The sequence below is a fragment of the Nanorana parkeri genome, unplaced genomic scaffold (genome assembly GCF_000935625.1).
Source record: "Nanorana parkeri isolate BGI_ZX_2015 unplaced genomic scaffold, ASM93562v1 scaffold17, whole genome shotgun sequence".
Lineage (NCBI taxonomy): Eukaryota > Metazoa > Chordata > Amphibia > Anura > Dicroglossidae > Nanorana > Nanorana parkeri.
In genome coordinates, this window is record NW_017306285.1 from 2,925,878 (window position 1) to 2,942,523 (window position 16,646).

Genomic DNA, 16,646 nt, shown 5'->3' on the forward strand with positions numbered 1-16,646 from the left:
GAGCGAGCAAAAAGAGAGGGAGAGCGAGCAAAAAGAGAGGGAGAGCGAGCAAAAAGAGAGGGAGAGCGAGCGAGCAAAAAGAGAGGGAGAGCAAGAGGTGAGCGCGAGAAAGAAAAGAAGAAAAGGAAAGAAAGAGAACGAAAGAAAGCAGAGAAAGGGAGAGAAAGGGAAAACAACAAAGAGAGATGAGCTGGGCCAGCGCAGACAGTAGAGGATACTGAGATGCTTAGGGGGAGGGGACTATTCTGGAGTAGTCAGATTCTCTAGCAAGCTTTGAGGCAAGTCAATATTTTGCCTTAGTTTTGGACGAGGACGGGTTAGAACCTCTGACAGTTTTCTAACGCTTCGTCACCATTAAGGAGATTTCCCCTCACTTCCTGTCAGGTTGGGAAGTGACAGGAAATGTCGCCAGTGGGGACATTCCTGTAACAAAAGAGTGGAAAGCGGAAGGGTTCGGACCCAGCAACTACTTTCCTTTATTTCTTGCCCAGTTATCACAGGAACAGGAAGTGAGTCGAAATTGCCCAAAACAAAGTCACCGACTGCCATTAAAGAAAAAAAGATCTTCCACAAATGCCAACTTCCTGGCTGCCGCGCTGAGGCCCAGGTTCCAAAACCCTCGGGAAGAAGCGTGTAGATAAAGACGTGCGACTTTCCCGAATGGTGACAACGTATCGGGGCTGGTGGTCCGCCTGGCAACCTGCATTTATGAAGACGGCCAGGTAGTCATAAGTCAGGTCCGTGAGGTTCCCAATGGCAGCCGTTGTAGGATTTATAGCGGCTCTGAAGGAAATGTTCCCGCGAATAATTTATATGTCGTTTATTCCAGCAGCCTTGGATACCGCCTCCCCAAACATCATATATATGCAGAGAAAGAGCAATCCCTATCCAGGAGGCTGGAGATGCTGCAGAAATCCACAAGTCCATCTCTCCATCCGAGCCCCGGGGGGGCGAACGTCCGAACAGAGGCCGACAGTCCTCCACCTAATGTACTCCGCCATTAGCATGAGTAACCTCGAGCACCCCTCCCCCATGCCCGCTGCTCCATCACATAGTCACACAATGGAACCCATAATGTACAACGGGTAACACTCCGACCTCGCCGTCATGCACAACGACCTACTTCCACCTGAGGTGCTGCACACACACATGCCCCGGACTGCAATCTCACCAGAGGTCCATTGCCTCTGAGCTGGGCCAACTTTGGATCCTGCAAGCCCCACCAATCAGGGACAAGCACTCAAGTCCCAGAACCGTTGCTCCAATCAGATTGCAGGGATGACCCGCCCATCCATCAGAAGGCATTAAGTATCAGCCGACCCTATATGTCCCCATCGGCACAGCAGATGCATGATGGGTATTCGCTGAATAGACACGTGACGAGACGAGCGATGGTTACAAGCAATGGTGATTGCAATACTCGACTTCAAGCCGCAGCTGCCACCCGCAGTACTCCTTCTCAGCCACAAGGTGTCCTACCAGGTTCAGTGACGTCCACCTTCTCTTAGCCTAGGCTGTCCTGTGACTGCGCAGAGGAAGAGAAGCTGCAGACTGGTGAGCTCATGCCTCTGATCTCTCCTTCTATCAGCATGCTCCTGGTCCGCACATGAACTGATTGGTTCTTTGTGCTGCTCCTCTCACAGACTGAGCTCTGCTGTACAGGGACTTTAACAGGCAGATACCAGATCAGATTGAGGTACTTGTACTGTTTGCAGTTAATAAAAAACACATTAATGAATACAGAGCTGCTTTAATTTCTGTCTTTTATATCTTATTTTACAATAATGTTCAGACGCAGCCACGCATGACCTCACCAGATACCGGTGCCCGGAAGCACCGGTGAGGCCGCACCTCATTATTCGCAGCACTTCAGTTCATTTGCGGTGCTGAGTAAGTGGCGGCCGGTGCTGCTTCCTGTAATCGAGTTATAACACAAATGAGAAATCAATGTGGGACAAAATTGGGGACGTCTGCATTTTAAGGATGACAAAGTGAGATTTCCGACACCATTCTTCACCATCGGCGGCTTTTATATCCTCAGCGCGGGTCAGCGGGGAAAAGGAAAGCAGAAGAAGTTTTGTTATGTGACCGGAAAAGTGAAAGATTATCACTGATGGAAGAATCTAAAGAACCACCGTCTCTGTGCCGCCTACAGCGACCACATAGCCCCTCCCCCCTATCAGGGCCCCAGCGCTCTGCCCCATATATCACTTTGATGGATAAGGCTGAGGTGAGCTATACTGCGGAGTGTGCCGTGTACTGCCGTGACTGGGACACAGGTCAATCATCAGGTGACAGAGCAGGTTATCCATAGAAAACTGGGAATGGAAGAAGAAAAGGGAGTGGAAGGGAAGGAATGAAAGGAAAAAATTAAAATACTTTTTTTTAAAAGGAAGAAAAGAAAAAAGGATAACGAAAAGGAAAGGAAAGACAGGAGAGGAGAAGAGAAAAAAGGAAAGAAAACAAGGAAAGGAAACAAGGAAAGGAAAGGAAACAAGGAAAGGAAAGGAAACAAGGAAAGGAAAGGAAACAAGGAAAGGAAAGGAAACAAGGAAAGGAAAGGAAACAAGGAAAGGAAAGGAAACAAGGAAAGGAAAGGAAACAAGGAAAGGAAAGGAAACAAGGAAAGGAAAGGAAACAAGGAAAGGAAAGGAAACAAGGAAAGGAAAGGAAACAAGGAAAGGAAAGGAAACAAGGAAAGGAAAGGAAACAAGGAAAGGAAAGGAAACAAGGAAAGGAAAGGAAACAAGGAAAGGAAAGGAAACAAGGAAAGGAAAGGAAACAAGGAAAGGAAAGGAAACAAGGAAAGGAAAGGAAACAAGGAAAGGAAAGGAAACAAGGAAAGGAAAGGAAACAAGGAAAGGAAAGGAAACAAGGAAAGGAAAGGAAACAAGGAAAGGAAAGGAAACAAGGAAAGGAAAGGAAACAAGGAAAGGAAAGGAAACAAGGAAAGGAAAGGAAACAAGGAAAGGAAAGGAAACAAGGAAAGGAAAGGAAACAAGGAAAGGAAAGGAAACAAGGAAAGGAAAGGAAACAAGGAAAGGAAAGGAAACAAGGAAAGGAAAGGAAACAAGGAAAGGAAAGGAAACAAGGAAAGGAAAGGAAACAAGGAAAGGAAAGGAAACAAGGAAAGGAAAGGAAACAAGGAAAGGAAAGGAAACAAGGAAAGGAAAGGAAACAAGGAAAGGAAAGGAAACAAGGAAAGGAAAGGAAACAAGGAAAGGAAAGGAAACAAGGAAAGGAAAGGAAACAAGGAAAGGAAAGGAAACAAGGAAAGGAAAGGAAACAAGGAAAGGAAAGGAAACAAGGAAAGGAAAGGAAACAAGGAAAGGAAAGGAAACAAGGAAAGGAAAGGAAACAAGGAAAGGAAAGGAAACAAGGAAAGGAAAGGAAACAAGGAAAGGAAAGGAAACAAGGAAAGGAAAGGAAACAAGGAAAGGAAAGGAAACAAGGAAAGGAAAGGAAACAAGGAAAGGAAAGGAAACAAGGAAAGGAAAGGAAACAAGGAAAGGAAAGGAAACAAGGAAAGGAAAGGAAACAAGGAAAGGAAAGGAAACAAGGAAAGGAAAGGAAACAAGGAAAGGAAAGGAAACAAGGAAAGGAAAGGAAACAAGGAAAGGAAAGGAAACAAGGAAAGGAAAGGAAACAAGGAAAGGAAAGGAAACAAGGAAAGGAAAGGAAACAAGGAAAGGAAAGGAAACAAGGAAAGGAAAGGAAACAAGGAAAGGAAAGGAAACAAGGAAAGGAAAGGAAACAAGGAAAGGAAAGGAAACAAGGAAAGGAAAGGAAACAAGGAAAGGAAAGGAAACAAGGAAAGGAAAGGAAACAAGGAAAGGAAAGGAAACAAGGAAAGGAAAGGAAACAAGGAAAGGAAAGGAAACAAGGAAAGGAAAGGAAACAAGGAAAGGAAAGGAAACAAGGAAAGGAAAGGAAACAAGGAAAGGAAAGGAAACAAGGAAAGGAAAGGAAACAAGGAAAGGAAAGGAAACAAGGAAAGGAAAGGAAACAAGGAAAGGAAAGGAAACAAAACAAGGAAAGGAAACAAAGAAGAAAAGGAAAGGAAATGAAAAAGGAAAGAAAGGAAATGAAAAAGGAAAGAAGAAAGGAAAGGAAAGGAGAAAAGGAAGGAAAAGAAAGAAAAGGAAGGAAGAAAAAACAAATAGTGATAGATGGATAGATGGGTATCACTGACAATCTTTCTGATATGTTTCCTGGGAGCTCCCCCGGGTAGGAGGACGGTGATGTATCGCTCTGCACACATACAGAAGATTGGTGTGTCAGTCTCGGCTCAGTCACTGCGTCAGCTCACCTCTCATCTAGATTGATTCTTAAAGGAGCCTGCACAACAAGAAATACAATGGAAGCCGCTGTAGCACCTTCTGAAAAGGCTGTGTCTGGTTTATTGAGAAAACACAGGCAGGTATTCAGATAGGAGGAGTTCTAACATTACTGTCGGTAAGCGATGTCAGTATGATCAGCACGACAGACCAGCATTTCCAATTCCCAGGAAGAGGTCAGTGCCGGTGTTCTGTCGAAATGGCCAACTCGTCGAGATCTCCAACTGGTAACGTCACATCCATTGGAGATTTAGACGAGATGACGCTAGTGCGCGTGCGTCAGCCCTGGCATTTTTCCAAGCCTCGTCGACTTGCCCAATTGCCCTAAGTGCGGCCTCGCAATCCTCATCGAGTTCTCCAACTGGCATCACTGCTTGTGCCATCGGATGCCCGCACAGGCGCACTAACGCAAATTGGGGAATATGATACTGCTCTTAGGTGACCGCGCAGGCGCACTGACGGGAGTTGGAGATCTCGACAAGTTGGACATGCCTTTCTGTATGTCAGCTTACCAGCATGCTTCACACACCAGCTTCAGCTCCTACATCAGCAGAGAATGTGAAGGGCAGAGGGAGTGATGCGATAGCCTCTTTGCTGTCACTCTTCACAGGCAGCATGCAGGAGGGTGAAGAGGGCTGACAGCTTAGCACACATTTAGGATCCTGTGACAGAAGCAAGAGCTGCATACAAGATTTGACATGTGGTGGTAACTACACACGCTCAGTCATGCCTTTTGGTAGCTTGGTAGGCAGCAGTTTAATCTGCTTATATTTTGTCATTCTGGACCCCCATCATCATGTTTAAATAAAATAATGTCTTATGAGGTCATCACTGGTCTCTGTGCTTCTCTATGCAATACAGGCAAATCATAGCTGGTGGCTGGGGCCGGCAGGGGGCTGTACATAGCTTCCTGAAAACATCACAGCACCCTGCCTCAGGATTTCTTTCCAGAGCACTCTCAGACCTGATGCAAGCAGTGGGCTGGCACTTGGGAGGAGTTATGCAAATATCAATATGCCTTGATGGGTGGATGTCAGTGGGTGTTCCTTGGCATGATGTATTTGCATATAGACGGCCCTAGGTAACGCCCACATTTGATGCTGATTCTGCATGACTGAAAGAACTGAAAATGAACGGGGCGGGGCCAGGGACAGTCAGGGTGTGGAGCAAAGATGGGGGATGCTGGACGTCCCCCAGCCAGGAAATGAGGCAGGCTCTATCTTGCTGCAGCTTCTAATGCTCATTGAGAGAAGCTCACAGTGTGCAGTGACATCAGAGGCAGTGGCGTCACAAGGGGGTGCCACCATTGGAGGGGGTGACACCAAAATGACTAACAGTCATTTTGGTGTCACCGAGAGCCCGACAGCCCGGACCGAGAGCCCGACAGTGTCAGGAGAGAGGAGGAGACCCAGCGGCATACAACATCCCGCCGGGTGAACGCCCGCTCCTCTCTCTGCTGGCGTCCATCAATAAGACGACTGTGCACGCGCGATTACGTAAACGGGCACACGCGAGTTGACGTCACGGCGGACGTGTAACCCGGTCCCGGCCCCTGGGTGACACCCTGCTTTGAGACGCCCCTGATCAGAGGAGGCCATTTCAGCCCAGGAGAGGAGCCGGTACAACCGTGCAAGACTGAAGGGAAGGCCGGAGTTCTGCTTTAGGCCGGCACTGACGTCACGCCGCGGCGCTCCGCCATTCGTTATTAATAGAATATTTCAGACGTTCATTCACAAAGGAAAGAAACCGTCACCCCGGAGTCATCTGCTCATCGTCCGCGGGGCGCTAAAACCTTTCCCCTTGTATTAACAAAAAGAAGGCGGCTCAGCTACATCTGAAATTCTTCGGTGCGTCAGCCTGGTCAAGGCCAGTCACATGACTTCCTCAAGGTACTAGAGAGACAAAAATAACAACTGAGCTGCCATGGCAACCAACACAGCCCGCACTCGGATCGCAGACTGGAGGCGGCATGGAAACACAAAAAGGTGTGCAGTGACCCGATCACAGCCATGCACAGAGCAGAGCATGCACCCAAATCTTTTTAAATCAGACTCCGCCCATGTGACAGCTTCCAAAAAAAAAGTTCCCACCCGAGTGCGTCATTGAAAATAATAAATGATCACAAGATACAAAAAGAGTAAATATGTCACAATGGACAACCGACCAATCACAATCTGACTGTCACATGACATCATAAATGGGGAGGCTTGGGCGGCATGGACGTACCTGGACGAGGGAGGGGAGTGGCGGCTGACATGTTTCAGGCAGAGGCAGTTGAAGCCATCACAGGCCTGCTCGATCGCCGTCTCCCTCGCCGAGGTCTGCGAAACGCGGCCTTTGTATTACACCACCATTTATAGCGCTGGAGCGCGTCAGTGGAGTTCACAAGAACCGATGCGATTGTGTCTGAAATGCTGCGAAAACGTAACGTGAAAAAAAAAAGAAAGGTCTTAGTCATTAGAATAAATGTATCTCGTGTCAGGGAAGATCGCAGCAACCGAGACAAGGCGTGGAAACCGAACACCGGGCACAAAATATATCCTTTCAATATATTAATGACATCACCATGAACAAGGAGAGAGAGCAGCAGTGGCCAGTCTTTATTACAGGAGGGGGCAGAGACAAGACCAGTCACCCTGCACAAGTAGAGGAGAGAGAGCAACAGTGACCGGTCTTTATTACAGGAGGGGGCGGAGACGAGACCGGTCACCCTGCACAAGGAGAGAGAGCAGCAGTGACTGGTCTTTATTACAGGAGGGGGCGGAGACGAGACCGGTCACCCTGCACAAGGAGAGAGAGCAGCAGTGACTGGTCTTTATTACAGGAGGGGGCGGAGACTAGACCAGTCACCTCTTATTTAAAATAAAAGCCCCCCTATGCGACAGCAAATTGGAGATGACAGGTTCTCTTTTTGGTGACATTAGTGGTCTAACGTCACCTTTTTCACTTCAAAAAAAGCTATTAAAGGGCACATGACGCTTAAATAGCTTCAGCCGGGAATTACAGCTGTAGGCGGCAAGATTCCGCAGCCGAAAGCTGAATGTAAACACAGCAGGAAGCGAGCGGGTGCCATTGCAATTTGAAATAGCCAATAGAAGGCTGGCTATTGCACCCGATGTAGAGTGGGGTCCCGTGTATTCTATATGGGAACCCCCCGGGGACCTCCATATAGAATACACGGGAACCCCACTATTCCTGTACAACCGACTAACAGCCCGCCTCCCTCCCCGCTGGGCACTGCCGATACAGGTGAGAGAGCAGCGGGGATCGGAAAGGATGCAAACCGCAGCATGCAGCCAGCTCCCAGCGGGGAGGAGAGAGCTGCAGAGTGGCGGGGGGAAAGGTTTGGGGGTGCACTCCTCACCGCTGGGCACAGGCTGCAAGGGTCTGTGTCCCCTCTGATCCCTGCCGGGAGCAGGGGGTATCTGAGGAGACACAGAGCCGATGAGACATTGCCTCGGCTCCCAGCGCAGAGGAGAGAACTATCGGGTCCACACCAACTAATCCATAATAAGATTCCATTGACAGGTAAGCCAGTTCTCATATATATGTTTTATATCCGTGTGTTCAACAAATCAGCTGCACAGGAGAACAGGGCCAAGTCTCCTGACAACTGCAACATGAATCCAGACCAACCGAGAGGAAACGTGTTACGTCGTCTATTTACTGATCTGCTGAGTGAGCAGACATCCTATTCCAGAAGAAGGACATCGATGACGACTCTGGAGGATGATCAATCATCTCTGCCTTCCATTACCTGGAGTACAAACTAGAACAGCTCGAAGATCTCATATAACCCATATAGGTGAGATATGAGATTCCACTATTCCTGCATGTAATTAAACCTGACCTGCATATAATATAAGTGACCTCCAAATAAAAGACGCGGGACCTCCCTATAGCAGACGCGGGACCTCCCTATAGAAGACGCGGGACCTCCCTATAGAAGACGCGGGACCTCCCTATAGAAGACGCGGGACCTCCCTATAGACATAGGACCTTCAAATTCACTCCCTGGCTAGAAGAAAAAAAAAAGTTCACACACTCTAAGGCTGGGTTCCCACCTGGGCGGATTGAATATGCGCGTTTTCCGCGCGTTTTTTTTGTATCCCAATGGAACTGCCCAACCCAAACGCCCCAAAGAAGTACATGTACTTCTTTGGGCGTAGGGCGGTTTCCCGCGCGTTCGTACTCGCGGAAAACCGATACCGCGTTAAAAAAAAAGCGCGGCAAACGCGCGTGTCCGAGGGATACTTGGCTGTATCCCAATGGAACTGCCCAACCCAAACGCCCCAAAGAAGTACATGTACTTCTTTGGGCGTAGGGCGGTTTCCCGCGCGTTCGTACTCGCGGAAAACCGCACAGATGGGAACCATACACATTGAAAATAATGGCATTTCCCTGCTTGAGCGGTTTTCCGCGAGTACGAAAGCGCGGAAAACCGCCTAGGTGGGAACCCAGCCTTATATTTCATTGGATTGCCTTTAACTTTGACTACGGCACATATTCATAATGCCACAATGAGATTACGCAATGTCACAACATTTATTTCCATCCAGAGTTGCATTAATTTCCCACCAAGATCTTGTAGTGATGATGGGAGAGTCGGAGCACTGTGTAAAGTCTTCTCCAGCACATCGCAAAGATTCTCAATGGGGTTAAGGTCAGGACTCTGTGGTGGCCAATCCATGTGTGACAATGATGTCTCATGCTCCCTGAACCTCTCTTTAACAATCTGAGCCCGATGAATCCTGGCAGTGTCATCTCGGAATATGCCCAATGTGCCATCAGGGAAGAGAAAATCCATTGATGGAAAAACCTGATCATTCAGTATATTCAGGTAGCAGCTGACCTCATTTTCGGGGACATAATGTTGCTGAACCTAGACCTGACCAACTGAAGGAGCCCCAGATCATGACACTGCCCCCACAGGCTTTTATAGTCGGCTCTAGGCATGATGGGTGTATTACTTCATCCACCTTTGTGCCTTCGCTGATGTGCCCAACACTCTGGAAAAGGGTCAATCTGGACTCATCAGACCACATGACCTTTTCCCATTGCTCCAGAGTCCAATCTTTATGCTCCCTAACAAACTGAAACCTTATTCATAATTGGCTTCCCTGATGAAATCCCTCGAGTTCTCCGAGCAGTATGCGTGTGGAAATGCTTTTACTTTCACATTCAAGTGATCTCTGATCACCGTCATTCAAGATGTATGTATACAGTGTAATAAAATGGTATTATATTGGTGTCCAGTGGTGGGCCATGTTGGGGGTGTAGTGTTCTATGTATAGAGTGTAATAGAATTGTATTATGATGGTGTCCAGTGGTGGGTCATGTTGGGGGTTGTAGTGTTCTATGTATAGAGTGTAATAGAATTGTATTATGATCATGTGCAGTGGTGGGCCATGTTGGGGGGTGTAGTGTTCTATGTATAGAGTGTAATAGAACGGTATTATGATGGTGTCCAGTGGTGTGTCATGTTGGGGGTTGTAGTGTTCTATGTATAGAATGTAATAGAATTGTATTATGATGGTGTCCAGTGGTGGGTCATGTTGGGGGGTGTAGTGTTCCATTTATACATTACAGAATTGCATTAAGATCATATCATTATTGCTTTGTATGAGGATGATGATGAAAGTGTAGTTTTCTCTATACATTATAACATTGCATTTAGCTCTTGTGCAATGGTCGGGTCATATCAAAGTTATTTTATAAAAGAACGCGGGACAAAGAAACTGGAATTACAATACAGCTAATCTTCAAAGCTCGTCCCCTCCGACAGTGGAATCAAATCAATGACATAAGGACATCAGTCATCTGAACCAACCAAATTGGATTTGTAGCATCTCGGGGAAATAAAGGAGCGCAGCACTCCATTAGAACGGAATTATCCCTTGTGTTTACACCCCAGGAAGTCACACGTCCCCGAGCCATTTCACACCAGCTGATACTTTGCAATGAACACAATTGATCAGCGAGCGGGTCCAGGGTCTAATGTGGCGTTCAGCTCATACAATAACCACCACGTGAAGCACAGAGATCAGACTTGTGGGAAGAGATCAATTGCTTGAGCATCAGCACGGCAAGAAGGAACAAAGATGTGCGAGGGAATGTTCTGGAGAAGGGACAGGAGAGGGCTGGCAGCTTTCTCCAGCACAGATCGTACATTTCAGCACGTTTTCTGGGACACAGGACGCGGCTGTGCCATGGTGCCAAGCTCGGCCATGGTGTTCGGAGATCTCCTGAATGGAGAGGTTTCTCCTTTTGTGTCTGGGAGGGGAGGGATGGGCTACAGGCAAATAATAATATGCACAGACAGAAGGCATGTTTATCTACTGTGTGAGAATAAGAGACGGTGGGGGGAGCACGGCTAGGGTTGCCACCTTTTCTTCAAGCGAAACCCGAACACTCTAGCGACGCACAGACATTTTTTGGGGAGAATGAGCCATGGCTTATACATATGTAAATAGCGCCGCCCATTCATATGTAAATATCACAGTTGAGACTATTTTCAGTGGGGGGCCTGTAGCCCCTATCTTAATTCTGGTTGCCCCTGTCTGCCTGACATCATGTGTCCGGGTTTCTGCTGCCATGAAACCCGAACACAGCATTCAAAACCCGAACTGTCCAGGTGAATCCGGGACAGGTGGCAACCCTAAGCACGGCGGGCAACCGTCACAACAAAATCCATCTGCTAAGGGTCTGGGCCACCATTGGACAAGCCGATGGTCCACAACGGCCATCTACACGAGCCCGGGTAGAGGGAGATTGCAGTCAATGGACCTGGCGTACCCATGAAGCAGGACTATTACACCACAAAGACGACATTGTTGGGGTGGGGTTGGCAAGACACTTTTACCTATGAGTGGCACACACACACGGCACATTGCATATGATAACTTAATATAATGCCGGGCCACAGACCAACCAAGAAAGACATTGCCACAAAAATAGAAACACGAAAGTGCTCAGCGGAGGCCAGGCCGGTCTGAAGGTTGGCAATTAGTAGTATTGTTGAGGATCAGCATGCAAATATCCTAGTACAATTGTATGAACCACAGACTTGTAGGTTGTATTATCAGTTCCTTGACAGCCCACCATCCCACCCCCTCAGCTTTGCAGCGGCAGTCCCCCCCCTCGCCGGTCCATGCTGGGTCTGGCCAGAACACTGAACATTAACGAGTGCATTATTCATGCTGCCTTCCATGATACAATCCCAGACACACAGGAGCCAATTATTCTACATTGGCGTGTAGGTGGATGTCTGGCTGCTGCCAAAGCCGCCCGTCACACAGTGCCCCCTCAATAACAGCCCCTTCAATCTATCAGCTACACCAATCCGCTCTCAGCAGGCCTCCCGACCGCAAACCCTACCGATACAACCCCCCCATCCCAATCGCATGATCGACACACCGGCCGAATATCTCTACATCCTCGTCTACATAAAACACAGAGCCTTAAGGACCTATGGGACCAGCCTGCAGTAAGGCGACCAGGATCTCAGCGCTGCAAGACCTCAACACAACATGCAAATAATAAGGCAATGCATGGAGATGATACCCCCCAATAAACATTGATAGACAACAGCAAGCAACCAAGTATCTGCACACCATAGAGGGGGTTAAAGGATCACACCCGAGATGGTCAACTAGCCCATAAAAAATATATTTATATCAAGGAATGTATAATATTTGTACCATGTGATATACAGCATTTGTACCATGTGATATACAGCATTTGTACCATGTGATATACAGCATTTAGATCATGTGATATACAGCATTTAGATCATGTGATATACAGTATTTGGATCATGTGATATATAGTATTTGGATCATGTGATATATAGTATTTGTACCATGTGATATATAGTATTTGGATCATGTGATATACAGTATTGATATCACGTGAGATATATATACACTATATAAATAATCCCAAGCGGGATTTCCTGTTCCTGGGTTCCTCTCCCCCATTTTTGGTTACTACCAGTATTAGTGCAAAATGGTGTCACAGCCGTTTTCACTTCACAGAAGTCCCCTGTGTGTCCTGGATGGCACCCACCTTGTGCCTGCTATCTGAGCGCCCCAGTGCCGTACAGGCAGAAACACACAAAGAGCACTTGGTTAGGTGTAGTGTACCCCATTATTACTATGTACAAAGAGGCCCCCCATTATCAGAACTGTACCCAGTTATCATGACTATATACCTATGGAGCCCCATTATCCAGGCAGGAGGAAGGTATGGCAGTATTTAGGGGGCTCTCACATCAGACAGACACTCACTTTTCCTGGCGTACCCCAGATTGATAAATACAGCAGGTATAGTAGTTGAAGCCCACATTCCCTGTCAGGTACTCCCATCATTCAGCATCTCCTAGTAGTATGGCTTAAGGTGGTACTCCTAGCTTTGTCTGTGCACATGGTAACCTACTCACACCCAGGCAGTGGAGGCTGGTACATAAGAATTGTCAATGTACCTCATTAATGTGCTTACATGCAGGCATGGTTATAGAGAGTACCCCAGTAATAATAGGTACTTGAAAGTGGACATGTTAGATGATGCTGGTCCCCCAATATAGAAGTCAGACCTCGGCATGTCTAATGATGGTGGTAAAAGGTACTTAAACATGCTCAAAGCAGATGGAGGTGGTACACCACGGTTGTCAGTGTACCTCATCACTGTACATACCCCAGTACTGTCACATAGGTATATTAGAAAAGGGTAGTATCCCAGTACCCCTGCAGTGTCATTGGACTCCAGCAGTGTCAGTACTCACATGGGCCGGGTAGAAGGTAGTACTTTAGTATTGCGAATAAACCCTAGTAAACCCTAGTATTCTCATGGCGCAGTTACTCACACAAAGCAGCAGCAGTGTGTACCCCTGTACTGTCAGGTATTAAACACACAGGCATAGCAGATAATGGTACCCGAGTATAGTCCCGGTATCCCAGTATTGACAGGTACCTGCATATCAGTACAATAGATGATGATACCCCAGTACCAGTAGATATTCACCAATAGGTACAATAGATGGAGGATACCCCAGTGATTGCAGGTACTCACACATAGGTACCTTAGATGAGTATCGCAGCACAGTCAGGTGCTCACATGTAGAAACAGTAGGTAGTACCCCAGTACTGTCAGCAATTACATGCAGGCAACGTAGATGGTACTCCAGTATTGTCAGTGTAGCTCCGTACTATCCGAAAATACAGATACTCACATATGGGTATAGCGGGTGAAGGTGATACCTCTATATTGTCAGTGTACCCTACTTTTGTCTGGCACATGCATGCAGAGTGGATGGTACCCTAGTATAGTCAGCGTACCCAAGCATTGTTAGCACTTCTGCTTAGGCAGTTGAAGTTGGTATCCTACAATTTCCTGTGTGTTCCTGTATTGTTAGTGTATACAGGTACTCACATCTAGTCACAATATATGGTACCTTAGTATTATAAGTGCCCCAGCGTTGTCAGGTACTCACGCCTAGGCATTGTAGATGATGGTGGTACCCCAGTATTATTAATGTGTGCCGGTACTGCTACTGCCAACACAAACGTACAGTAAATGATGGTGATACCCCAGCATTATCAGTGTACCCCGGGTCATGTCTGTTGTCACACACAGACACTGTAGATGATGATGGTATCCCAGCATTAACAATGCACCTCAGCACTGTCACTACTGACACATATCAGATGAAAATACTCAAGTATTAACAGAGTACTCCAGCAGTACTGTAAGCGTAAACTGGTACTTGCAATCATGGCAAATTATGGTGGTGCTCCAGTATTATCAGGGTATCATAGTATTGTCGGGTATTTACACGTAACCACAGAAGAGAGCCCCCCAGTACTAGCAGGGTACCCCCTCACTGCAAGTAAAGACATTTACCCACACCTAGGCATGATAAATCATGGTGGTAGTACCCATGTAAAGTCAGTGTACCTCAGCAGTGTCAGGGTAGACAGAGACTCACACGTTGGCATAGTAGATAACGCTGGTGGTACCCCAATATTATCAGGGTATCCCAGGAGTATTGTCATGTACTCACACATGTTAGATGATGGTGGCACCCTGGCATTATCAGTGCAACGCAGTACTGCCAGGTATTCACACATTATCATGGCAGATGATATTGGTGCACCAGTATTGTTAGCATACCCCAGTACAATCAATACTCACACATAGGTACAGCTGATGATGACAGTGAAGCCTTAATACTATCAGTGTACCCCAGTACTGTCAGTAACCATACAATAGTACCGTAGATCATAAAAGTGGTACACCAGTAGTATTGTCAGGCACTCACATGTAGGTAAAGTAGTTTATGATATTCGTACTCCAGTATTTTAAGTGCACCCCATCAGTAGTGACGGGTACTCACATATAGGTACAGTAAATGATGTAGGTGACACCCCAGTACTATAAGTGCATCTCAGCAGTATTGTCAGGTACTCATAGGATATGTACAGTAAATTAAGATGAAGGTGGTACCCCCAATAATATGTATGTGCCACTGGTACTCACACTTAGTCATAGAAGATGAAGCTGTAGCCCAGTACTGTCATCTCCCACCAGTAGGTAGAGTAGATATTAATGGTGGTTACACATAGATATTGTAGATCAAGAAAGTAGCCCTGTAGTATGCATGTACCCCGGGTTCTTACAAAAAGGCATGGTAGATAACGGTGGTACCCCAGTACTATGAGTTTACCGCAGGTAGTTATGTAGTCATGGAAGATGAAGCTATGTCCCAGTAGTATGAGCGTACCCCAGTACTGTCATATCTTATACATAGGCATGGTAGATGAAAGTGGGACCCTAATAGAATGTGCACCACAGGAACTCACACATAGGTACAGTAGATGAAGATGGTACCCCAGTAGTATGAGTGTACCCCAGTACTGTCATTTCTCACACGTAGGCATAGTAGAAAGGTACCCCAGTACCATATCTATACCCCAGGAGCTCACATAAAGACATTATAGAAGAAGGTGGTGCTCCAGGTACCAACACATAGCATTATAGATGAAGGTGGTACCCCACTAATATGAGTGCACCCCAGGCACTCACATGTTGGCATGGTAGATGAAGATGGCAACCCATTAGTATGAGTATATCCCACGTACTCACACATAGGCATGGTAGATGAAGGTGGCACCCCAGTAGTATGACTGTACCGCAGGTACACAAACATGGCAGAGGAAGGTGGTACCCCAGTAGAATGAGTACCAGTTACTCACACATAGGCATGGTGAATGAAGGTGGTACCCCACATAGGTATGGTAGATAGTGGTACCCCAGTAGTATGAGTGTACTGTACCCCTGGTACTCACACATAGGCAGGGTAGATGAAGGTGGTACTCCAGGTACCCACACAGGCACGGTAGATGAAGGTGGTACCCTAGCACTTGTAGTCTATGCCAGGAACTTACACAAAGGCATTATAGATTAAGGTGGTTCCCCAGTATTAGGAGTGTACCCCAGTAGTACTCACACATAGGCATGGTAGATGAAGGTCCACCCTCGGGGTCTCTCCAGCACATTGTAGAGGAAATTCTGCAGCTTGCGGTAGAAGGCGTTCCGTTTGGGAGGTTTGCCGGTACCGGACACGGTGGATCGGGGCTTGCTGAGGATTCCGCTCCTCTTGCTGGTGTGGTCGGAGCCGTCAATGAGAAGAGCCCCGTCCCGGCTACATTCCGGGGCCCCCGGGTCCAGCCCCACGAAGCCCACCTTCTTCTCCCCGGGGGGGCCGGGGTAGACCCCCCCATTGCGGGATTTCTGCACCATCACCGGGGATCCGCCCTGAGGGGGGACAGGTCACACGATGAGGGGGCACCTGGGGGGCTCATGGCACTGGCGATAGGGGGGTGATCAATGCATCCGCTCAATGGACACTGGAGGGGGAGATCGCTGAATCTCTGCATTCCCTCTCTTGGCTCCGCCCACAGACACTCACCACGCCCACCGTCCCTTTAACTCTTCGCTGCTCCATGATTGGCCGGGCATACAATGTATTGACTCATCATCTGCTGTGTGATACATTGTATCTGTGTCAGGAGAACACAACTGGACACTCAGCTTACAATCCGATCGTTCGATCATCTGGTGACCTACCTTATCAATCAGATCAATTTATATCGATCAATCAGACCGGCCTTGTCAGTAAATAGAATGGATGCCATACACACAGCGATCATATATACCATCGTATTTGTCGACTCGAATAGAACCTATAATCGGATGATTGATTAACCACCAGCATGCAATGAAATTGTACGATGTGATTGGTCCATATCA

General features: G+C 47.3%; 1 protein-coding gene across 8 annotated transcripts in view; it reads right to left on the reverse strand.

Annotated features, from left to right (window-relative positions):
• The window catches only part of KCNQ2 (potassium voltage-gated channel subfamily Q member 2), a 65,433-nt gene extending 49,158 nt beyond the window's left edge, over window positions 1–16,275 (reverse strand). For 7 of the 8 annotated variants that reach the window (XM_018560256.1, XM_018560289.1, XM_018560297.1 and 4 more), the window contains exon 1: window positions 15,844–16,136. In XM_018560256.1, coding sequence (XP_018415758.1) covers window positions 15,844–16,136 — 293 coding nt within the window. Of the gene's footprint in view, window positions 1–15,843 lie in introns of all 8 variants that reach the window. The other variant, XM_018560246.1, reaches the window with a different exon arrangement.
• Window positions 16,276–16,646: the final 371 nt, after the last annotated feature.